At 62.8% G+C, this 19,518-nt stretch overlaps 1 protein-coding gene across 1 annotated transcript in view; it reads left to right on the forward strand.

The window, feature by feature from the left end:
* The first annotated feature begins 1,623 nt into the window (after window positions 1-1,623).
* RAB11FIP5 (RAB11 family interacting protein 5) overlaps window positions 1,624-19,518 on the forward strand; it is a 44,130-nt gene continuing 26,235 nt past the window's right edge. The window contains exons 1-3 of the mRNA XM_077782658.1: window positions 1,624-2,000; window positions 14,780-15,207; window positions 17,010-17,643. Coding sequence (XP_077638784.1) covers window positions 1,624-2,000; window positions 14,780-15,207; window positions 17,010-17,643 — 1,439 coding nt within the window. The remainder of the gene's footprint in view (window positions 2,001-14,779; window positions 15,208-17,009; window positions 17,644-19,518) is intronic.

Genomic DNA, 19,518 nt, shown 5'->3' on the forward strand with positions numbered 1-19,518 from the left:
GGGTTTAACGGGGTTGGACGGGGTTTGACAGGGTTTAATGGGGTTTGACGGGGTTTAATGGGGCTTAACGGGGTTTGAGGGGGTTTGACGGGGTTTGGCGGGGTTTAAAGGGATTTAACGGGGTTTAACAGGGTTTGATGGGGTTCAACGGGGTTTGATGGGGTTTAACGGGGTTGGACGGGCTTTGACGGGGTTCAACGGGGTTCAGCGGGGTTTAAGGGGGCTCGGACGGGGTTTGGTGGGGTTTGACGGGGTTTGACGGGGTTTAACGGGGTTTAACTGGGTTTAATGGACATCGGCACCGAGCCCCCGGCCCCCACCGGCCCGGGAACACGCCCCAGGTGCGAGCGGTGAGCGGGGGAAGCTGCGCTGGCTCGGTGCCACCGGGGCCACCCGTGGGGACACCGGGAAGCTGCTCCCGTGGGCGCCTGGCCCGGGGGGCTGCGGCAGCCGGGGGGCACACACGGGTGTGGGGGGTGCAGGTGTGGGGTGTGGGCAGGGCACACCTGGGCATGGGCACACCTGGGCATGGACACACCTGGGCATGGGCACACCTCGGGATGGACATGCCTGGAATGGGCACACCTGGGAGTGAGCACATCTAGATGTGAAAACACCTGGGCATGGGCACGCCTGGGTACAGACACACCTGGGCAGGGACACACCTGGGCATGGGCATACCTGGGCATGGGCACACCTGGGCAGGGACACACCTGGGCACGGACACACCTGGGCATGGGCATACCTGGGCAGGGACACACCTGGGCAGGGACACACCTGGGCATGGGCATACCTGGGCATGGACACACCTGGGCAGGGGCACACCTGGGCAGGGACACACCTGAACATGGACATATCTGGGCATGGACACACCTGAGCATGGGCACACCTGGGCAGGGACACACCTGGGCATGGGCATACCTGGGCATGGGCACACCTGGGCATGGACACACCTGGGCATGGACACACCTGGGCATGGGCATACCTGGGCAGGGACACACCTGGGCAGGGACACACCTGGGCATGGGCATACCTGGGCATGGACACACCTGGGCAGGGACACACCTGGGCATGGGCATACCTGGGAATGGGCACGCCTGGGTATAAGCACACCTGGGTACAGACACACTTGTGTGCTTGTATGTACATGGTACACCTGTGCAGGGACACACCTGGGCAGGGACACACCTGTGACCGGCCCGGGTGTGACCGGGTCGGGGCTGGGGGGCGTCACCTCGGCCCCGCCCCGCCTCCGCGCGCTCCCAGGCCCCGCCCCCTCCGGGGCGGGGCCTGGGAGCGCGCGGGGGCGGGGCGGGGCCAAGGCGGGTGGGGCAGGCGCGGGGCGCTCGTGGGCGTGGCTAAAGCCGAGCGGGGCGGAGCCGAGCGCGTTGTGGGCGGGGTCAGGCCGGTAGTGGGCGTGGCCTCGCCGATATGGGCTGTATTAGAGCGGCAGGGGGCGTGGCCTCGCGTTGTGGGCGTGGCCTCGCGTTGTGGGCGTGGCCGCCCGTTAGGGCGTGGCCGCGCCGTTGCGGCGGGCCCGGCCCGGCCGGTGTCGGTGGCGCTGCGGCAGCGGCGGCTCCGGAGCGGGGCCCGGCCCGGCCCCGCCGCTGCTCCGGCCCGGCCATGGCGCTGCTGCGGGCGGCCGCGCTGCCCGCCGAGGGCTGCCCGGCCTGGCTGCCCACGCACGTCCAGGTGACGGTGGTGCGGGCCCGCGGGCTGCGCTGCAAGGGCGGCGGCAAAGGCAAGGCGGGCGGCAGCGACGCGTACACCGTGATCCAGCTGGGCCGCGAGAAGTACAGCACCTCGGTGGCCGAGAAGAGCGGCGGCAGCCCCGAGTGGAGGGAGGAATGCGCCTTCGAGCTGCCGCCCGAGCCCGGGGCCTGCCCGGGGCTGCTGCTCACCGTGATGCACCGGGCGCTCGTGGGCATGGACCGGTTCCTGGGCCAGGCCCTGGTGGCCCTGGAGCCCGCCCGGCAGCGCGGCCGCGAGCCCGACGAGCGGTGAGTGCGGGGCACGGCAGCGCCTGGGGCAGCTCGGGGTGCCAGGGTGGGCACGGGGACCCCCGTGTGCCGGGGACTGCTGTCCTGCCCTCCTCCCGTGTCCCAGGGCGGTGTCACGGTGTCCTTGGGTACCTCTGGAGGGGCAGTGGGGTCACTGTGTGCCCCAGGGTGGGCACATGGACATCCCAGTGTCTTGGCGCAGCTGTCACTGGGTCACTGTGTGCCCCAGGGTGGGCACATGAACCCCCCCAGTGCCCTGCTGTGGCTGTCACTGGGTCACTGTGTGCCCCAGGGTGGGCACATGAACCCCCCCAGTGCCCTGCTGTGGCTGTCACTGGGTCACTGTGTGCCCCAGGGTGGGCACATGAACCCCCCCAGTGCCCTGCTGTGGCTGTCACTGGGTCACTGTGTGCTCCAGGGTGGGTACACGGACACCCCAATGCCCTGCTGTGGCTGTCACTGGGTCACTGTGTGCCCAGGAGTCCCTGTGTCCCCAGGACGGCTGCTGGAGGAGGAAGGGCATCACCATGGCCACCCTAGGGACATGCCACGGGGACTGGGGTGTGGCAGATCCCCATCTGGGCTTTCTGCGGGCCGTGCTCGCCGCAGGAGGGGTGGCACGGGTGCCCTGGGCAGGGGTCCCGAGGCTGGGCTCACCCTGTGACCCTGGAAGAACGCTGCGGGACTCGGGCCATCGCAGGGCCCGGGGATGCTCCGGGAAGAAGGATGTGCCCGGAGGGGTGGGACATCCCGGCTGTGCCAGGAAGGGACCGTGGAGAAGGGGCCTTGGAAGGGAATGGTGCTGGACAAGGCACTGGAGCATCCGTCCGTCCATCCACCCACCCATCCATCCTCCCACCCACCCATCCACGCCCTGGGCAGGGCTCAGCACGGCCCGGGGTCCCTGTGCACCCCGCAGGGCTCTGTCTCTCCGTGCTTTGTCCCCTGAGAGCTGCGGTGGCTTTGCAGCCCCCCCGTTGTCACCTGCTTTGTGGGTGCCGGGTTTGGGGCTCCAGACCCTGACCTGGCACTGCCTCCAGCACAGATCCCAGTGCGCCAGGGAATTGCTGACCCTCCTCCTCCTCCCCAGCAGGGCTCACAACATCCGAATGCTTCCGAGCCTTCGCCAAGCGCGGGACTGTGCCCGGAATTCCTTCGGGAAGGAGTTTCGGGGGGCTCGGTCGCAGACCCGGCGGTGCCTCCGGGAGCGTCCCCCGAACCCCGGGGTTGTGCTGGCTCGGTGCCCGGAGCTGCGGGCTCGGACAGGATTCGGCCTCACCGCCGCCCGGGCAGCGCGGGATCCACGCAGCGGGGCCGGGACAGCTTCTCCCGTGGGGAAAGAGCTCCCGAGCCGGGGCGAGCGCGGGCCGGGCAGGGCGTGGCCTGGCACCGTCCCGGTGTTCTCCTGCTTTGCCAGCCCAGCCGTGCCAGCCGCCGGGCTGGGAGCTGGGGCTGAGGAAGGGCACTGCCCAGGGCCCCGGGAGAGACTCGGGGATGGGGAGCAGCCCGGGACTGGGACAGCCCTGGGACAGAGGATTCCTGGAGCTGTGCACAGCCCTGCTCTTGGGACAGAGGTTTTATGGAGCTGTGCACAGCCCTGCCCTGGGACAGAGGTTTTGTGGAGATGTGCACAGCCCTGCTCTTGGGACAGAGGTTTTATGGAGCTGTGCACAGCCTTGCCCTGGGACAGAGGTTTTGTGGAGATGTGCACAGCCCTGCCCCGGGACAGTGGATTCCTGGAGCTGTGCACAGCCCTGCCCTGGGACAGAGGTTTTGTGGAGATGTGCACAGCCCTGCTCCTCGGGACAGTGGATTCCTGGAGCTGTGCACAGCCCTGCCCTGGGACAGAGGTTTTGTGGAGATGTGCACAGCCCTGCTCCTCGGGACAGAGGTTTTATGGATCTGTGCACAGCCCTGCTCCTTGGGACAGAGGTTTTGTGGAGATGTGCACAGCCCTGCTCCTTGGGACAGAGGTTTTGTGGAGATGTGCACAGCCCTGCTCTTGGGACAGAGGTTTTATGGATCTGTGCACAGCCCTGCTCTTGGGACAGAGGATTCCTGGAGCTGTGCACAGCCCTGCTCTTGGGACAGAGGTTTTATGGATCTGTGCACAGCCCTGCTCCTTGGGACAGAGGTTTTGTGGAGATGTGCACAGCCCTGCCCTGGGACAGAGGTTTTGTGGAGATGTGCACAGCCCTGCCCCGGGACAGTGGATTCCTGGAGCTCTGCACAGCCTTGCCCTGGGACAGAGGATTCCTGGAGCTCTGCACAGCCCTGCTCCTTGCTCCTGGTCTCAAAGGTCTGCTCAGGGGCCGCTGATCCCCCAGGAGCAATGTCCAGCCTGTGCCACCCCGTGACACCGCTCCTGCTGCCAGGGGCATCCCCAGCGGCTTGGGAAGGCTTCAGGGAGACCTTCCAGCACCTTCCAGGGCCTCCAGGGGCTCCAGGAGAGCTGGAGAGGGACTGGGGACAAGGGACAGAGGGACAGGAGCCAGGGAATGGCTCCCACTGGGAAAGGGGAGCTTGGGCTGGGATCTTGGCAGGGAATTCCTGGCTGGGAGGGTGGGGAGGGGCTGGGCTGGAATTCCCAGATTTGCTGGGGCTGCCCCTGGATCCCTGGAGTGCCCAAGGCCAGGCTGGATGGCTCTGGAGCCTCCTGGGACAGGGGAAGGGATGGAATTGGATGATCCTTTCGGTCCCTCCCAGCCCAGCCCCATTCCATGATTCTCGCATTTGCTGTCTGCCTCCCTCCCTTCCTGTAGCTTTGCTTGCATAAGGAAAATTCACTTCCCCTTGTGGCAGTGAGGATCACAGGAGCTTTTAAAACCACATTTTCACCCGTGGCCCCGAGCACGGGAAACACGAGGGAAGCTCTCACCCTGTGCCCCGAGGGTGGGTGGCACCTCTGCAGCCTGGAGGGGCCACACTGGTTTTTGGAGGAGAATCCCAGGGGCTGGAGCTGGTCCAGCCAGGTGGGAGAAGGATCACGGGGAGCTCAGGGGCTTCTGCCTGTCCAGGAGCTTCCAGCCGGCTCCGAGCTCTGGAAACAGCTTTGGTCAGGAGGAAACTTTGAGTCCCAGATTAGAAAGAGCAAAACAAACAGAGGCTCCCACCCTCGGCGCTGGCCCTGCTGAGCCCAGCCAGGCCTGTGCTGGGGAGATAAGGGGGCTGTGGGGCCGAGGGGGAGATAAGGGGGCTGTGGGGCCGAGGGGGAGATAAGGGGGCTGTGGGGCTGAGCCTGCTTTGGGGTCTGCCCTCGCCCTGCTGCCAGCTGGAGCGGGAGCCTGCTCAGGCTGAGGATCCCTTGTCAGTGTGCTGACCTTGCTCTCATTTCCCTGCAGGTTTTCATTGCACAGAAACTTCCCCAGTGATAATTGTTATCCTTGTTTTGGGCTGGGTGGAAAATGTTCCGTCAAACTTGGACTCTTCCCCGGGCAGGGGAGGCCGGGGGTGCTTCCGAGCTGCCTCGTGCTGCTCAGCCTGGGTCATTTCAGTGCTTTGCCAGGGGAAAATCCACTCCTGGAGTTGCACAAGAGCAGCCTGGGAGCTCTCATGGCCTTTTTGGCCGTCCCAGGGTTTGCCCCACGCCCGGGCAGCTCTGAGATGGGGTTTGGCAGGCAAAGCAAGCCCCGAGCATCACTTCCCCCTTTGCATTGAGCCTCTGTGCATGCAGAGCCCTGGGCAGGACCTCCTGCTCCTCACCCCCTCCCCTGACCTGGTCCTGCCCTTCCCTGTCCTGTGCTCAGTCTGCAAAGCCAGGGTCCAGCCCAGGAAAAGAGGGATTTTGGGAACTCAGGAGGCAGCTGTTGCTTCTGCTTCCCAACGTGCAGGAAATGCCCTTGGAGTCCCCATGGGGCTCATCCCCGGGGTGGCAGCGAGCCAGGGGCTGTCCCTGCACACCCAGCCCATCAGCTGGCACCTGGGAAAGCTGGGGGGGCATCCAGAGAAACGGGGCTCCCTCCAAGGCACCAGGCTGGGTTGGCATGGATCAGAGGACCCCGGGGTGCTTTGGGCTGGCAGGACTGTAAAAGCCACCCAGTGCCACCCCTGCCACGGGGACACCTCCCACTGTCCCCGGCTGCTCCAGCCCAGTGTCCAGCCTGGCCTGGGACGCTGCAGGGGCAGCCCCAGCTGGGAATGCTCTGGGAATTCCAGCCCAGCCCCTGCCCGCCCTCCCAGGGAACAATTCCCAATATCCCAGCCGTTCCTGCCCTCTGCAGCTGGGATCCATTCCTGTGTCCCGTCCCTGTCCCCAGTCCCTCCCCAGTGCAGAGCTCTGGCCCAGGAGTGGCACCCTGATGTTCCGCCCCCTGCACAGCCCCCAAAATATCCTAGGCTAGCTCAGAGGTAAGCAGGCTGTGGTGGGAGGAACATCAGGAGATGGCAAAGATTCCCAAAAGAGGCTCTTACCCCAGATATGTTGGTTCAGCTCTCTTTATTCTGTGGTGTCCATGGGAGAGTGGGGCAGAAGAGGATGAACAGGAAATGTCAGGGGTCTGTACAGACTTTGGGCAGGGTGGGCTTCCCTGGCTCTCCCATGGGGCAGGAAGGAGGGTCCAGGGTATCTGATCAGAGCCCCAGGGTCCTGGGGAGGGGGCACAGAGTGCCCATGGGCTCACTGTGACACCTGGGCAGCCCTGGCAGGGCAGGAAGGAGGGTCCAGGGTTATCTGATCAGAGCCCCAGGGTCCCGGGGAGGGGGCACAGAGTGCCCAGGAGCTCACTGTGACACCTGGGCAGCCCTGGCAGGGCAGGAAGGAGGGTCCAGGGTATCTGATCAGAGCCCCAGGGTCCCGGGGAGGGGGCACAGAGTGCCCATGGGCTCACTGTGACACCTGGGCAGCCCTGTTAGGGCAGGAAGGAGGGTCCAGGGTATCTGATCAGAGCCCCAGGGTCCCGGGGAGGGGGCACAGAGTGCCCATGGGCTCACTGTGACACCTGGGCAGCCCTGGCAGGGCAGGAAGGAGGGTCCAGGGTATCTGATCAGAGCCCCAGGGTCCCGGGGAGGGGGCACAGAGTGCCCAGGAGCTCACGGTGACAGCACCCCTGGGTGAGCAGGGGACACGGGGGGACAGGAGGTGCCTGGCACACCTGCAGGGCTGGGCCTTGCCTCTCCTGCCGGGAGCCCCTGGGAACCCTCACTGTGCAGTGTGGGCTGAGCAGGAAGCAGCTGAGGTTCAAGGTTTCCTGGGCTGCCTCAAGGTGGCCCTTGGGTGCCATTCCACTGAACCATTTCCATTTGCCTTCTGGCCCAGAGATCTCCCAGCCCCTGGGACAGGGGAAAGGCTGAGGGGGTTTGAGCAGGGCTCCAAGCCAGGGTCTGCAGTGCCGGGCTCTGCGTGTGAGCCCCGGTGGGTGCAGCAGGACTCAGATTCCTGGCTCTGCTGCTCCTGCAGTGACTTGCACTGCCTCCCGACGGGGAACTTGGCTGGGGGAGTTGTTCCTGCTGCAGAATCAGCTCAGCTCAGACTTCCCCAAAGCCCTTCCGTGCTGCACTTCCCTCCTGTGGTTCCCCTTCCTGCCCAGCTGTGGGGCAGCTGCTGCTGGGGGGGCTGGGGGGCTGCCGGGGCTCTCCCTCACCACAAGGGACCTTTCCTGGTCCCTGAGGCCACCGGGGCGATGGAGGGGAGGGGACAGGGAGTTCCCTGGCTCTGGGGGCCATGCCATGGAGGCAGGGAGCAGAGGAGGAGGTGTGGGCCCCGGCACGTGTGGGCAGGGAGGCTGGAGGAGCAGAGGGCTGATCAGGGGCTCTCCGAAGGGCCCATCCTGCCCAGGGATGGGTGCTGCCCGTCTGCTCGGTGTGTGGCACCTTGCAGGGGTGAGAAGCTCCCTCAGAGCCAAGGAGGCTCCCAAATCCCTGCCCTCAGTGGGCCCCCACCAGGCACTTGTGCCCTGCTGGCCTGGTGGGACCCATCCCGTCCCCTCCCTGCTGTGGCAAACGCTTCCCTGGCTCTGTCCTCGTGTTCCCCCTGGCACGGACCCGCTCTCACCTCCTCCTCCAGCCCCTGTGGAGCTCTGCCAGCCCAGGCTGTGCCTGTGCTGTGTCCCTGTCCCGTTTCGTGAAGATCAGGACACGCTTAGTGCTGCGCTGGGGCCGTGCCACCCCCCTGTGACCTCCTCATCTTCATTCCCAGCCTGGCCTTGGCTCCCTGTGCCAGGGGACACTGTCACAGCCAGGCTGAGCCCGCTCTGCTCCCTGGGGAGCTGAGGCCAGGCAATCCCTGCAGCTCTGCCCTTGGCACGGCTGTCCTCAGGCCCAGGAGAGGGAGACCTTGCCGTGGGGCAGCAGGAAACTGCTGCTCTGGGCTGCATTTGGGGTGGGAGGTTTGCACCAGGGCCAAAGAGCCCTTTTCCCCGTGGGCAGAGTGCCCAGCAAGGCTGGTGAGGGTCTGGGAGGTGGCCAGGAGCACCAGGGAGCTCCTGGGATGCCCTGAGCTGGGATGGCTGGGGCTGAGAACGCAGCTGGAGGCAGGAACCGCCCAGGAGTGTTGAAATGCTGCAGGGCACGAGGGGCTGGAGCTGCCAAAAACTGGGGCAGCAGGCTCTGCTGTGGGGGCACGGGCACAGCCAGGGCTGGGGTGGCATCTGTGGTGGCCAGGATGGGATGGCACCCTTGGTGGCCAGGATGGGGTGGCACCTTTGGTGGCCAGGATGGGATAACAGCCTTGGTGACCAGGATGGGATGGATCTCTGGTGGCCAGGATGGGATGGATCTCTGGTGACCAGGATGAGATGCCACCCATGGTGACCAGCTGACCCCAGGCAAGCATTTGCCCCGAGCTGGGAGCCCAGGGCAGAGGCCCCAGGTGCTCCCCAGGCTGTAATTCTGCTCCTACCTGCCCAGCTAACCCCATTTTCACCAGCTGCCATTGCAGTTTTCAGGAGTTGAAGGCCCTTGCTCTGCTCTCCTGCAGGAAAATTCTGCTTTTTTTTTGGTTTTTAAGGTATTTGAGCAGTCTGATCCCAGCTTAGCTAATCTGGCACGTTGAGTCTGGTGTGTTGGTGGCTGAGAGCGCTGCCCCATCACCCTCCACCCTCTGACACCCCAAAAAGCTGCAGACTCAGGCTGCTCGCTGCTTCACGTGGATTTTCCAGGAACCTGAAAATCCAGGTTTTCTCCCAGCAGCTGGGCAAAGCCCTGAGTCCTGCTGCTGCAGGGGCAGCTGGTGCTGAGCCTGTGCTGAGCTCAGCTGTGCCAGGAGCCCTCCTGGGGCTGCTGTCCCTGTCCTGGGGCTGCTGTCCCTGTCCTGGGGCTGCTGTCCTTGCCCTGGCGCTGCTGTCCCTGCCCTGGCGCTGCTGTCCCTGTCCTGGTGCTGCTGTCCCTGCCCTGGCACTGCTGTCCCTGTCCTGGCACTGCTGTCCCTGTCCTGGTGCTGCTGTCCCTGCCCTGGCACTGCTGTCCTTGCCCTGGCGCTGCTGTCCCTGCCCTGGCACTGCTGTCCCTGCCCTGGCGTTGGTGTCCCTCCCCTGGCACTGCTGTCCCTGCCCCGGCACTGCTGTCCCTGCCCTGGCACTGCTGTCCCTGCCCCGGCACTGCTGTCCCTGTCCTGGTGCTGCTGTCCTTGCCCTGGCACTGCTGTCCCTGCCCTGGGATTGGTGTCCCTGCCCTGGCACTGCTGTCCCTGCCCTGGCGCTGCTGTCCCTGCCCTGGCGCTGCTGTCCCTGCCCCGGCACTGCTGTCCCTGCCCCGGCGTTGGTGTCCCTGGCCTGGCGCTGCTGTCCCTGCCCTGGCACTGCTGTCCCTCCCCTGGGATTGGTGTCCCTGCCCTGGCGCTGCTGTCCCTGCCCTGGCACTGCTGTCCCTGCCCTGGGGCTGCTGTCCCTGCCCTGGCGCTGCTGTCCCTGCCCTGGCGCTGCTGTCCCTGCCCTGGCGTTGGTGTCCCTGCCCTGGCACTGCTGTCCCTGCCCTGGGATTGGTGTCCCTGCCCTGGCACTGCTGTCCCTGCCCTGGCACTGCTGTCCCTGTCCTGGCGCTGCTGTCCCTGCCCTGGTGTTGGTGTCCCTGCCCTGGCACTGCTGTCCCTGCCCTGGCACTGCTGTCCCTGTCCTGGCGCTGCTGTCCCTGCCCTGGTGTTGGTGTCCCTGCCCTGGCACTGCTGTCCCTGCCCTGGCACTGCTGTCCCTGCCCTGGCACTGCTGTCCCTGTCCTGGCGCTGCTGTCCCTGCCCTGGTGTTGGTGTCCCTGCCCTGGCACTGCTGTCCCTGCCCTGGCGCTGCTGTCCGTCCCCTGGCGTTGGTGTCCCTGCCCTGGCGTTGGTGTCCCTGCCCTGGCACTGCTGTCCGTCCCCTGGCGCTGCTGTCCCTGCCCTGGCACTGCTGTCCCCTTGGAGAACAGCCATTCCCCAGCCCCTGGTGCTGGTTCTGTGTGTTCACCTGCCACGGTGCCTTTCCCAGCTGGCAGTGGGAAGGATGCACAGCCAAGGGTGTTTCTCCTGTGCTCCCTGTGCCCTGGGGGGCTGCCAGGAGCCTGTGCAGCAGCTCCTGGTGCTGTGCCATCTCGCAGACTCAGCTCAGGGCTCCTGCTGCTTTAACTTTGGCCTCCTGTGCCCAGGGCAGGGGATCAGCAGCACTGCCAGTGTCACTTTGTCCCCTGTCCTGTGGTGTCTGGGCAGCTCAGGTCGCTGGCTGCCCACGAGGGTGGTTTGCTGGGAGGCAGCTGGGAGGACACAAAGCCTGGGTGCTGTGGAGTGTGAGCAGACTCCTGCTGTGGCTGTCCCCACATAAATGTTCCACACTGTTTTACAGCTCCTTAAATCTTTCCTCCTTCCCCTTGTCCATCCTGGGCTAGAGAAAAGCCTCAGGTCCCAAAACAAAGTGTTCCTGGCAGCATCAGCCATCCAAAACCAGCACGGGAGCCAGCCCTGCAGAAGCAGGAGCACAGAGCCAGACAAAAAAGCACAAAATTCCCCAGGGCTGGGTGGTTTTGCAGCCTGTGCTTCCCCTCCCAGCTAGGTGAGCTTCCTCTGGCCCGGCTGCCTCAGCTGCAGGCTCAGGGGAATGTCTCTGTGCCCGGCTCTCGGGGTGGCCTGTGCCAAGGGGAGCTGGCCTCAGTTTCCCTGGATTGCTGCTCCTGCCCTGCCCTGCTCTGTCTCTGTGGCAGCACGAGGGATCCTTGATTCAAGGCTTGGGGCTCCTCTGGCCAGCCGGCCTTGCTGCAGGGATGAATCAGCAGGAGCTGCCAGCTGGAGCAGGCTGGGCAGAGCCTCTGGGCTGGGGTGTGTCTGTGGCACTGCAGCTCCCTGCTCTGCTGGGCACGAGGGTTTCTGCTGCTGCCAGGTGAACCTGGCCCGCCCCGGCAGTGCCCAGTGCTTCTGGGAGGCTTTGGGGGAGCTCCTGAAGTGGAAGTGCTCCAGAAATGCTCCAAAATGCTCCAGAAATGCTCCAGCTGGGCCTCCTTCCCCTCTGCATCCCTGAGCCCCAGGGGTCACCAGGAACTCCACTCCCCCAGGAAACTCCCTGCTGGCAAAGCACTGGGACCAGTCTGGGAGGGAAACTGGAGGTCCTGGTGCCCAGGGTGTGCTGAGCAGGGCTGGGGGGCACAGGAGGTCCAGCCGAGCTGCAGCTTGCAGGGGAATCCTGGGGACCTCATCCAGAGCCATCAGAGGGCAAAGGTAGTCCTCCTTGGAAATGACCCCTGTTCTCCTGGAATAACCCAAATCCTCCTGGAATAACCCATATCCTGCTGGAATGACCCCTGTCCCCCTGGAATGACCCCTTGTCCCCCTGGAATAACCCATGTCCTCCTGGAATGACCCCTGTCCCTCTGGAATAACCAATATCCCCCTGTCTTCCTGGAAAAACCTCTGCCCCCCTGGAATAACCCATATCCTCCTGAAATGGCCCCAGTCTGCTGTAATAACCCATATCCCCCTGTCCCTCTGGAATAACCCATCTCCTCCTGGAATGACCCCTGTCCTGCTGGAATAACCTGTATCTGCTGGAATGACCCCTGTCCTGCTGGAATAACCCATATTCCCCTGTCCCCCTGGAATAACCCTTATCCTGCTGGAATGGCCCATCCCGCTGTCCTGCTGCATCCCAGGGGTTGGCACCTCCTGTTCCCACTGGGCTGATTGATAAAAAACCCAAGCACAGGACAGGGAACAGCTGAATCCTCCCAAACCTCATCCTGTGCCACAAACTGGGAGCTCAGCCTAAAATCAGCCCCGTCGCCTGCTGGAGCTGTAGCCACGACTGGCGATGAGGTCTTGGGACCAAAACTAGCTGCTGAGCCCCAGCAGCAGCAGAGCTTTGCCTCGAGCAGCTGCTCTTGGAGCAGCCCAGGCCCAGCAGATGAATTCCCTGGGCTGCTCCCAGGGCTGGGAGATGCTGGGGGCACATCCCAGCTGCTCCTGGGGAGCTCCTGCCTTTCCCCGGGTGAACCCAGCCAGGTTCTCGCTGCTTTTTCCGTGGGAGGATGTAAGGTGCACAAGCTCCTTTCAGGAGTTCTTTGGTTTTCCTGTGCACTGATCCAGCCCCCCAGGCTGCTGCAGCCCTGCCCTCCCGAGCTGCTTCCAGCTCCTGCATTCCAGGGCAGGATGAGCTGGGGGATGTTCCAGCAGCCTTTTCCCCTCCATCCTTTGGGAAGTGTTCTCCTGCTGCTCCCTGGCAGGGGCTCGGCTCTAAGGGGTTACTGCTGCCTTTTCCATGTTTTTTTTCTTTTTCCTGCCTGGCAACCTGAGCACTGAAAGTTTTGCAGTGGGCATTGGATGGGGTGGGATAAGCGAGTGGTGGGAATAGCAGTGGATTCACTGGGATTTAATTCAGCAATTCCCAGGCATGGCCCTCCTGCCTTTGTGTGGTGAAGGACCTGGGTGCTGCCAGCTGTGACCTGGGATATTTAGCAGGGAATGAGGGCATTTTGTGCCCCCTTCATGGGATCCCAAACTGGTTTGGGTTGGAAGAGACCTTAAAAGGCATCCAGACCCTCGGGCAGGGACACCTCCCACTGCCCCAGCTCCTCCAAGGCCTGTCCAGCCTGGCCTGGGACACTACCAGGGTGTGGTGTAGCATTCCCAGCCTTCCCAGCTCCCCCCTTCATCCAGGCTGTGATGACTTCCCTGGCAGCAATTCAGGAGCTCCCAGTTTTTTCCTCACCCTGGTGATTCCAGCATGGTCACATCTGCCTCCATCCTGTCCCATCCTGTCCCGTCCTGTCCTGTCCCGTCGCATCCATCATTTTCCTTCCCTATTTTTTTCTTCTCAGTGAAGAAGAAAAGTCCCTCTTCTTCACTCTCCAGGTGGATGTAAGACGCCACTGGGATTTTTATTTTCTGGGAGATGGTTAATGCATGTCGGAAGTGTCTTCACCTCCCGTTGCTCCCAGGCAGCACAAGGTGGAGAAACGGGATCTGTCCCGAGCCTGCAGCTTTCCCAGGGCCTTGTTAAGGGGAATTAGAATCAGAAATTCATCTCATACTTGGATCAGGGCAGAATCAGGGCCGTGGCTGTGCTGGGTTCCTGCTCATCCTGCTGCAGCTGCCCTGGACGTGGTGCCTGCACTGGCAGAGGTGGGGCAGCCCCTGGGGAGGGGGGGGTGAAGTGATTTTTGGGAAGGAACGGTTCCCTTGGTTCTGTGGTTGGTGCTGCCCCATTGGCGCGCGGGAATGGAGGCCCAGGGGTGGCTCTGGTGCCCCAGTGCCACCGCTCCTCCCCGCTGCAGGAATCCAGACCCCTCTCCATGCCGCTCCAGAGGCTGCCCCGTGCCCTGCCAGCTGCCAGGCCATTCCCTGGGGCAGCATCAGCCCCTGAAAGGAGGCTGGGCTGCTTTGCCTGGTGCAGTGAACGGTTTGGAGGCTTTTCCAGTGCTCCCCCATTTCCACGGGCAGCTCTGGGTCCTGTGTGGGGTGGGACAGTGGGCAGCGTTCCCAGGAATCCTCTGGAATCAGTGGGAGCTTTGTGCTGGACACGGCCCATGGCTCCTTCTGGAGCTGCCACCATGAACCTGCAGTGGGGGTGTGGGAATTGCCCCAAATCAGCAGCCTGGGAAGGGTGGGCTCGTGTTGGGTGGGGCTGGAACTGCTCAGCAGCTGCTGGAGCTCACCCCAGAGAACTCCTGGGATGCGTCACCCTTTAAAGAAAGTGATCCAAGGACACTTGCAGGCAATGCTGAGTATCTTTGTGGAGCGAGACACAGCAGGTCTGGCAGGAAGTTGATTTCATGGATGATGTTGAGCTCCTTTGCTGTTCTGAGTCAGTCTCTGCCGAGAGGATCCCTGAGTCACAGGGATCAAATTATTCAAACGACGAGCACAAAATGCCCGTGGCTTTGTCTCCTTCAGAGCACTGCTGCCAGCTCTGCCTGGGGAATCTGGGGTGTCTGGCAGGGGCAGTGAGGTGCTGTTTCCAGGTTATCCAGTGCTTGGGGTGAGGACAGGGATGGAGATGGAGCTGCAGGTGTGCCAGGGAGGGTCAGGGTCTGTGTCACCTCCGTGTGGGGTGTTTGTGTCTCTGACCTGGGGTTTAGGTGATACCTGGGATGCTTGGCTTAGAATCCCAGCAGCAGTGAGGTTGGAAAAGCCCTCCTGGATCATCCAGTCCAAGCTGTGCCCAATGCCCAAAGCACTGAGTGCCGCATCCACTCATTCCTTGGACATCTCCAGGGATGGGGACTGCAAACCTCCCTGGGTAGTTCCAACATTTTCCAGCCCTTTCCCTGGAGAAACTCGTGCTGGATTGCCCTGTTGCTTCCTCCCAGCAGCAGCATCTCCTCCAAGCTCTCCGGCCCGTGGCTCTGGGAGATGACGGAGGGCCCTGTCCTTTTGTGTCCCCTGGCTGCAGGTGGCACAAGCTGCACTCCAAGGCGGGGAAGAAGGAGAAGGAGCGGGGTGAGATCCTGGTGAGCATCCAGTTCACGCGGAACAGCCTCACGGCCAGCATGTTCGACCTGTCGGCCAAGGACAAGGCGCGCTCGCCCTTCGGCAGGCTGAGGGACAAGGTGGCAGGCAAGAAGAAGTACGAGCTGGAGTCGGCCTCTGCCATCATCCCCAGCAGCGTGGGGGCCCTGGACATGGAGGACGACTTCGAGCTGGGGGGCAAGAAGTCCAAACTCAAGGGCTTCTTCCTGAAGAGCAAGCTGCGCAAGTCGTCCCTGACGCAGTCCAGCACCTCCCTGGGCTCCGACAGCACCGTGTCCTCGGCCAGCCTGAGCGTCCCCGAGGTGCCCAAATCCCCCAGCAGACACGGCAGCCTGTCCGCAGAGCACTCTGGTAAGAGGATCAGGGATAATCCCCCCAGGGCTCCCCTGCCTCCCTCTGCCAGGGACCGCTGCGGCCTCCTCGCAGCTCTGGGCACCGCCTGCTTACCCAGCACAGAATCAGGAATTGTGCAGCTGGTTGTTCCAGCTCCGGGGATGTGGAATGTGGGACCAGGAGTGTGCAATTGGTTAGGCTGGAAAAGCCCTCCAGGATCGTGCAGTCCAGCTGTTCCCTCCGCACTGCCAAGGCCACCCCTCACTGTGTCCCCCAGTGCCACATCCACAGGGCTGTGAAATCTCCCAGGGATTGGGACTCCAGCCCTGCCCTGGGCACCTGTGCCAGGGCTGGGCAGCCCTTCCCATGAGGAATTTCCCCAATTGCCACCCTGGGGCTCCCCTGAGGCCGTTCCCTCTCCTCCTGTCCCTGTTCCTGGGAGCAGATCCCAAATCCCCCCGGCTGTCCCCTCCTGGCAGGAGCTGTGCAGAGCCACAAGGTCCCCCCTGAGCCTCCTTAGCTCCAGGCTGTCACTGCGGGGTGAGTCCTGCACAACCCCCAGACGCTGTGTGTGTGTGCTGGCAGGGAGGAACATCCAGGATTTGCCTTTCCACACCTGCACCCCGAGCTCCGGGGATCTGAGGGTCCTGCAGGGCTGCTCCTTTCAGCCCCCCGGAGCAGTCCCTGCCAGGAGAGCCCTGCTGGGCTGGGCTGGGCTGGGCTGGGCTGGGATGAGCTGGGCTGGGCTGGGCTGGGCTGGGCTGGGATGAACTGGGATGAGCTGGGATGAGCTGGGCTGGGCTGGGCTGGGCTAGGCTGGGCTGGGATGAGCTGAGCTGGGCTGGGCTGAACTGGGCCAGGCTGGGCTGAACTGGGCCGGGCCGGGCCGGGCTGCTGGCCCTGCCCTGGGTCACTGCTCTCTCTTGAGCCGCCTCTGGCTCGCAGGCAAAGCCCAAACGGGGCCTGGCTCCGGTGATTAAAACAATCTGAGCTCTTGGCACTCCCAGGGCAGTCATTTACAAACAAAAAAGGCCCTTGTAGGGAATTAATTCTCCCTTGGAAACAAATTAAATGGTTCAGTTGGCTGAGACAGCACATTGCCAGGGTGGGTGGGAGTCCCTGGGGGGGCCGTGTGGCTTCTGCTGGTGATGTTCCTGTCCTGGTTCCATCATCCTTGGGATGAGCCTTCCAGCGACTGGGAGCTTCCCTTCCCATGGCAGGGGCTTGGAACTGGGTGATCTGTAAGGTCACTTCCAGCCCAAACCGTTCCACGATTCTGTGAAGGAAGCAGCATCTCCAGCTGGGAGGGGCGAGCAGTTCTCAGTTGTTTTCCTTGGGTCCTCCTTGACTTTTACCTCCAAAAATTGGCAGTAGCCACGAGGTCATAGAATCACAGAATTGTTAAGGTTGGAAAAGATTTCTAAGATGATTGGCCCTGAAGGCAGTAGGAGGGAGGTGCAGGCGCTGAACCCTCCTGGCTCGTCACACCGAGCAGTGGCCCCATCACCTCTTGTTCAGTGCAAACTCGAAAGTCACATGGAAGCTTTAAAACCCTTTAAGGAGCTTCTGAGGAGTTCCTTGCATTTGTGATCAGGCTCAGATCCTCTCAGACAATGGGTTTGTCATCTTTCAGAGCCTCCTCTCGGGGTGCTCCCGTGCTGTTCTCAGGGACAGTTTTGTGTCCACCAGTGAGCCGTGCTTTGCATTCCCGAGAATTTAAAAGGGAGGAGGCTGGGGTGATTGCCCAGCTCTCTGTGGGGTTTGCAGGTGCAAGGTAGGAGATGAGGGTGGCCTCAGCCGCCGTGCGTCTGTCCCCGCAGGGAAGGAGCTGCCGGCCTCGCCGAAGCTGACCCACAAGAGAGCGTTCGGCGAGGACGAGTCCCGGGCCAGCCCCGCCGGAGCCCCGCCGAGCCCCGGGCCGGGCCGCGAGCCCGCGTCCCGCTCGTCCCGCTCGTCGCTGTGCGTCAACGGCAGCCACGTGTACGGCGAGGAGGCGGCGGCGCCCCGCAACCCGCCCGTGCCCCGCCGCCAGGAGCAGCCCTGCGCCCGAGCCCCGCTGCACCCCGAGCCCCAGCACGCGGCCCGGGGGCCGGACAGGGCCCAGCAGAGGGACGAGCCCAGGTTCATCCCCTCCCCGCCCAGCCTGGCCCTGCAGGAAGAGCTCAAGGTGTCCACCAAGGCCGTGACGCTCAGCAACCACCTGGGCAGGGCCAGGCTGGAGGAGAGCCACCGCCTGGAGGGCAAACCCAAGGACGGAGCGCCCGAGGACGCCGCGAAGGAGGACAAGAAGGCCAAGGGAGGCTTCTTCCACCACGGGGGCGGCCGCAGCGACGCGGGCGGCAAAGGCCAGGGGGACAGAGGGACCCCCGTCCGCGCCGCGGGGGATGAGAGCAGTAAGAGCAGCGGCTGGTTTGGGTCCAAGGAGCCCAAAGAGTGCCCTCCTCAGAAACCCAGGTCAGTGGAAGGGGGTGTGGAGGTCCAGGCTGCTGATTCCTGCCCCAGTTCCCGTCTCCAGCGGCTCCTGGGTGCTCCTGGGAGCGCCCAGGCAAGGGCAGAGCAGGGAAATGCTTCCTTGCTCTTCAGTGTCTCAAAGGGAAGGGGATTTTCCTGGATCCTCTCCTGGCTTCTGCTGGGTCTGGGATGTGCTTTCCTCTCAGGGAAGGGAGGGATCCCCTCCATGGAGAGGATTCCCTCTGCAGAGGTGGGGCTCAGTGTGGTCACACCAAGTGGTTCTGTGGCCTCAAAATGCAGATTCATTATCCTTTAATGAGCTGAAAAAGCTTCCCTGGCAGTCAGGCTGGGATGTGGGATAATCACGTTGTTCTGAACCCCACACCCCCCTGTGGGGTCTGGTCAGGGTGCAGCACTTTGGGTACATGAGATATCATTAATATTCCCAAAGTAACTAATCCCAGCCCTGCTCTTTCCTCTTCCCATCCCACCCAGCCTTCCCTTCTCCCAGTTACGAATCTCTAGATGTTCTTGCTTTGTGTGGTGATTCATCCCTCCAGATCCTCGGGGTTTGTGGTGTTTGTGCTGTTCCTGAGAGGAATTTCTCATCCCTGCAGCCCCTGGAGCTGAGCCGGCAGTCCAGAGGTCGAGGGTGGTGTCAGTGAGAGGCAGGAAATGGGGTTCAAGTCAGCCAGAGAAAACAACCAGAAAATAACTCAGAGCTGGGGCAGTCTGCAGCCTTGGTTTGTTAGAGGGATTTTCTAACCTGGGCTGACTTTAACCTCATTTATTAAGCAGAAGGATTTGAGTTCAGGCTGAGCCTCCTTTAATGAAGAGGGCACTCCTGGTTTATTCCATGCAGCCTGGCTCCCAAACCTGGGAAGGTTTGAGAACTTCCCTCAGCCTGGCTCCAGCACCAGCCCCCAAATTGCTCCTTTCCTTAGGAAGGTGTCATGCCTGTGGTGGCCTTGAGGCAGAGCTGGGGACACTGGGACAGGCAGGAGCTGCTCCCCTGGGCCAGGAACATCAGGAATATCCCATCCCACAAGCCTGGATGGGATGTGTCCATCCTTGTGTCCACAAAGTCCATCCCTGGGAAGGAGAGGCAGGATGTGGGAGCTCTGCCCTGTTCCAGGAGCACGAGAGACAAGGGTGAGGTCTGGGGGCTGCTGAACTGCATCCCTGGCATTCCCTGTCCCTGGAGGTGTCCAAGGCCAGCTTGGATGGGGCTTGGAGCACGCTGGGGTGGTGGAAGGTCCCTGTCCATGGCAGATGTGGAATGGGATGGGCTTTAAGGTCCCTTCCAACCCTCACCATGCTGGGATTCTGTGACTCCCAGGAGACTCAAAGCCCTGGCAGTGGTTTGGTGTCACATCCCAGGACAGGATTTGTGCATGAGCCTGAAGAACTCCAGTCTCTGCAGCCTGTCCTTGAGCAAGGACAGAGTATTCCCACTCAAGATCTTCTCTTTTATTTTTCCTTTCTAATTTTGGGATAAGAAACCTGCTGGTTAAGGCCTAGAATAAAAAAAAATCAAGGCTTAGAAATCCTGCTGTATCCAGGCAGTGACTCAAGTGCCTGAGGCAGCCAGGGAAGCTGGGATGGGATAAATGGGATAAACGGGATAACCGGGATGGGATGGGATGGGATGGGATGGGATGGGATGGGATGGAGCTGCCCTTGGCATCTCTCTCTGGGCCTTTTCCTTGGGAAATGGGTGAGAAGCCAGCAGGTTTTTTCCCCTCTTGGCAGTCGTGGGCTGTCAGATCCGGCTGGAATTCAGCTCCTGGTCCATCCAACCCAGTGGATAATCACCAGGAGTGCCCCTGAGCTGCTGCTTTCTGACAGCTCCCTGCCTCCCTGGACTCCTGGCCAGAG

This window comes from Lonchura striata, chromosome 4, assembly GCF_046129695.1.
Source record: "Lonchura striata isolate bLonStr1 chromosome 4, bLonStr1.mat, whole genome shotgun sequence".
Classification (NCBI taxonomy): domain Eukaryota; kingdom Metazoa; phylum Chordata; class Aves; order Passeriformes; family Estrildidae; genus Lonchura; species Lonchura striata.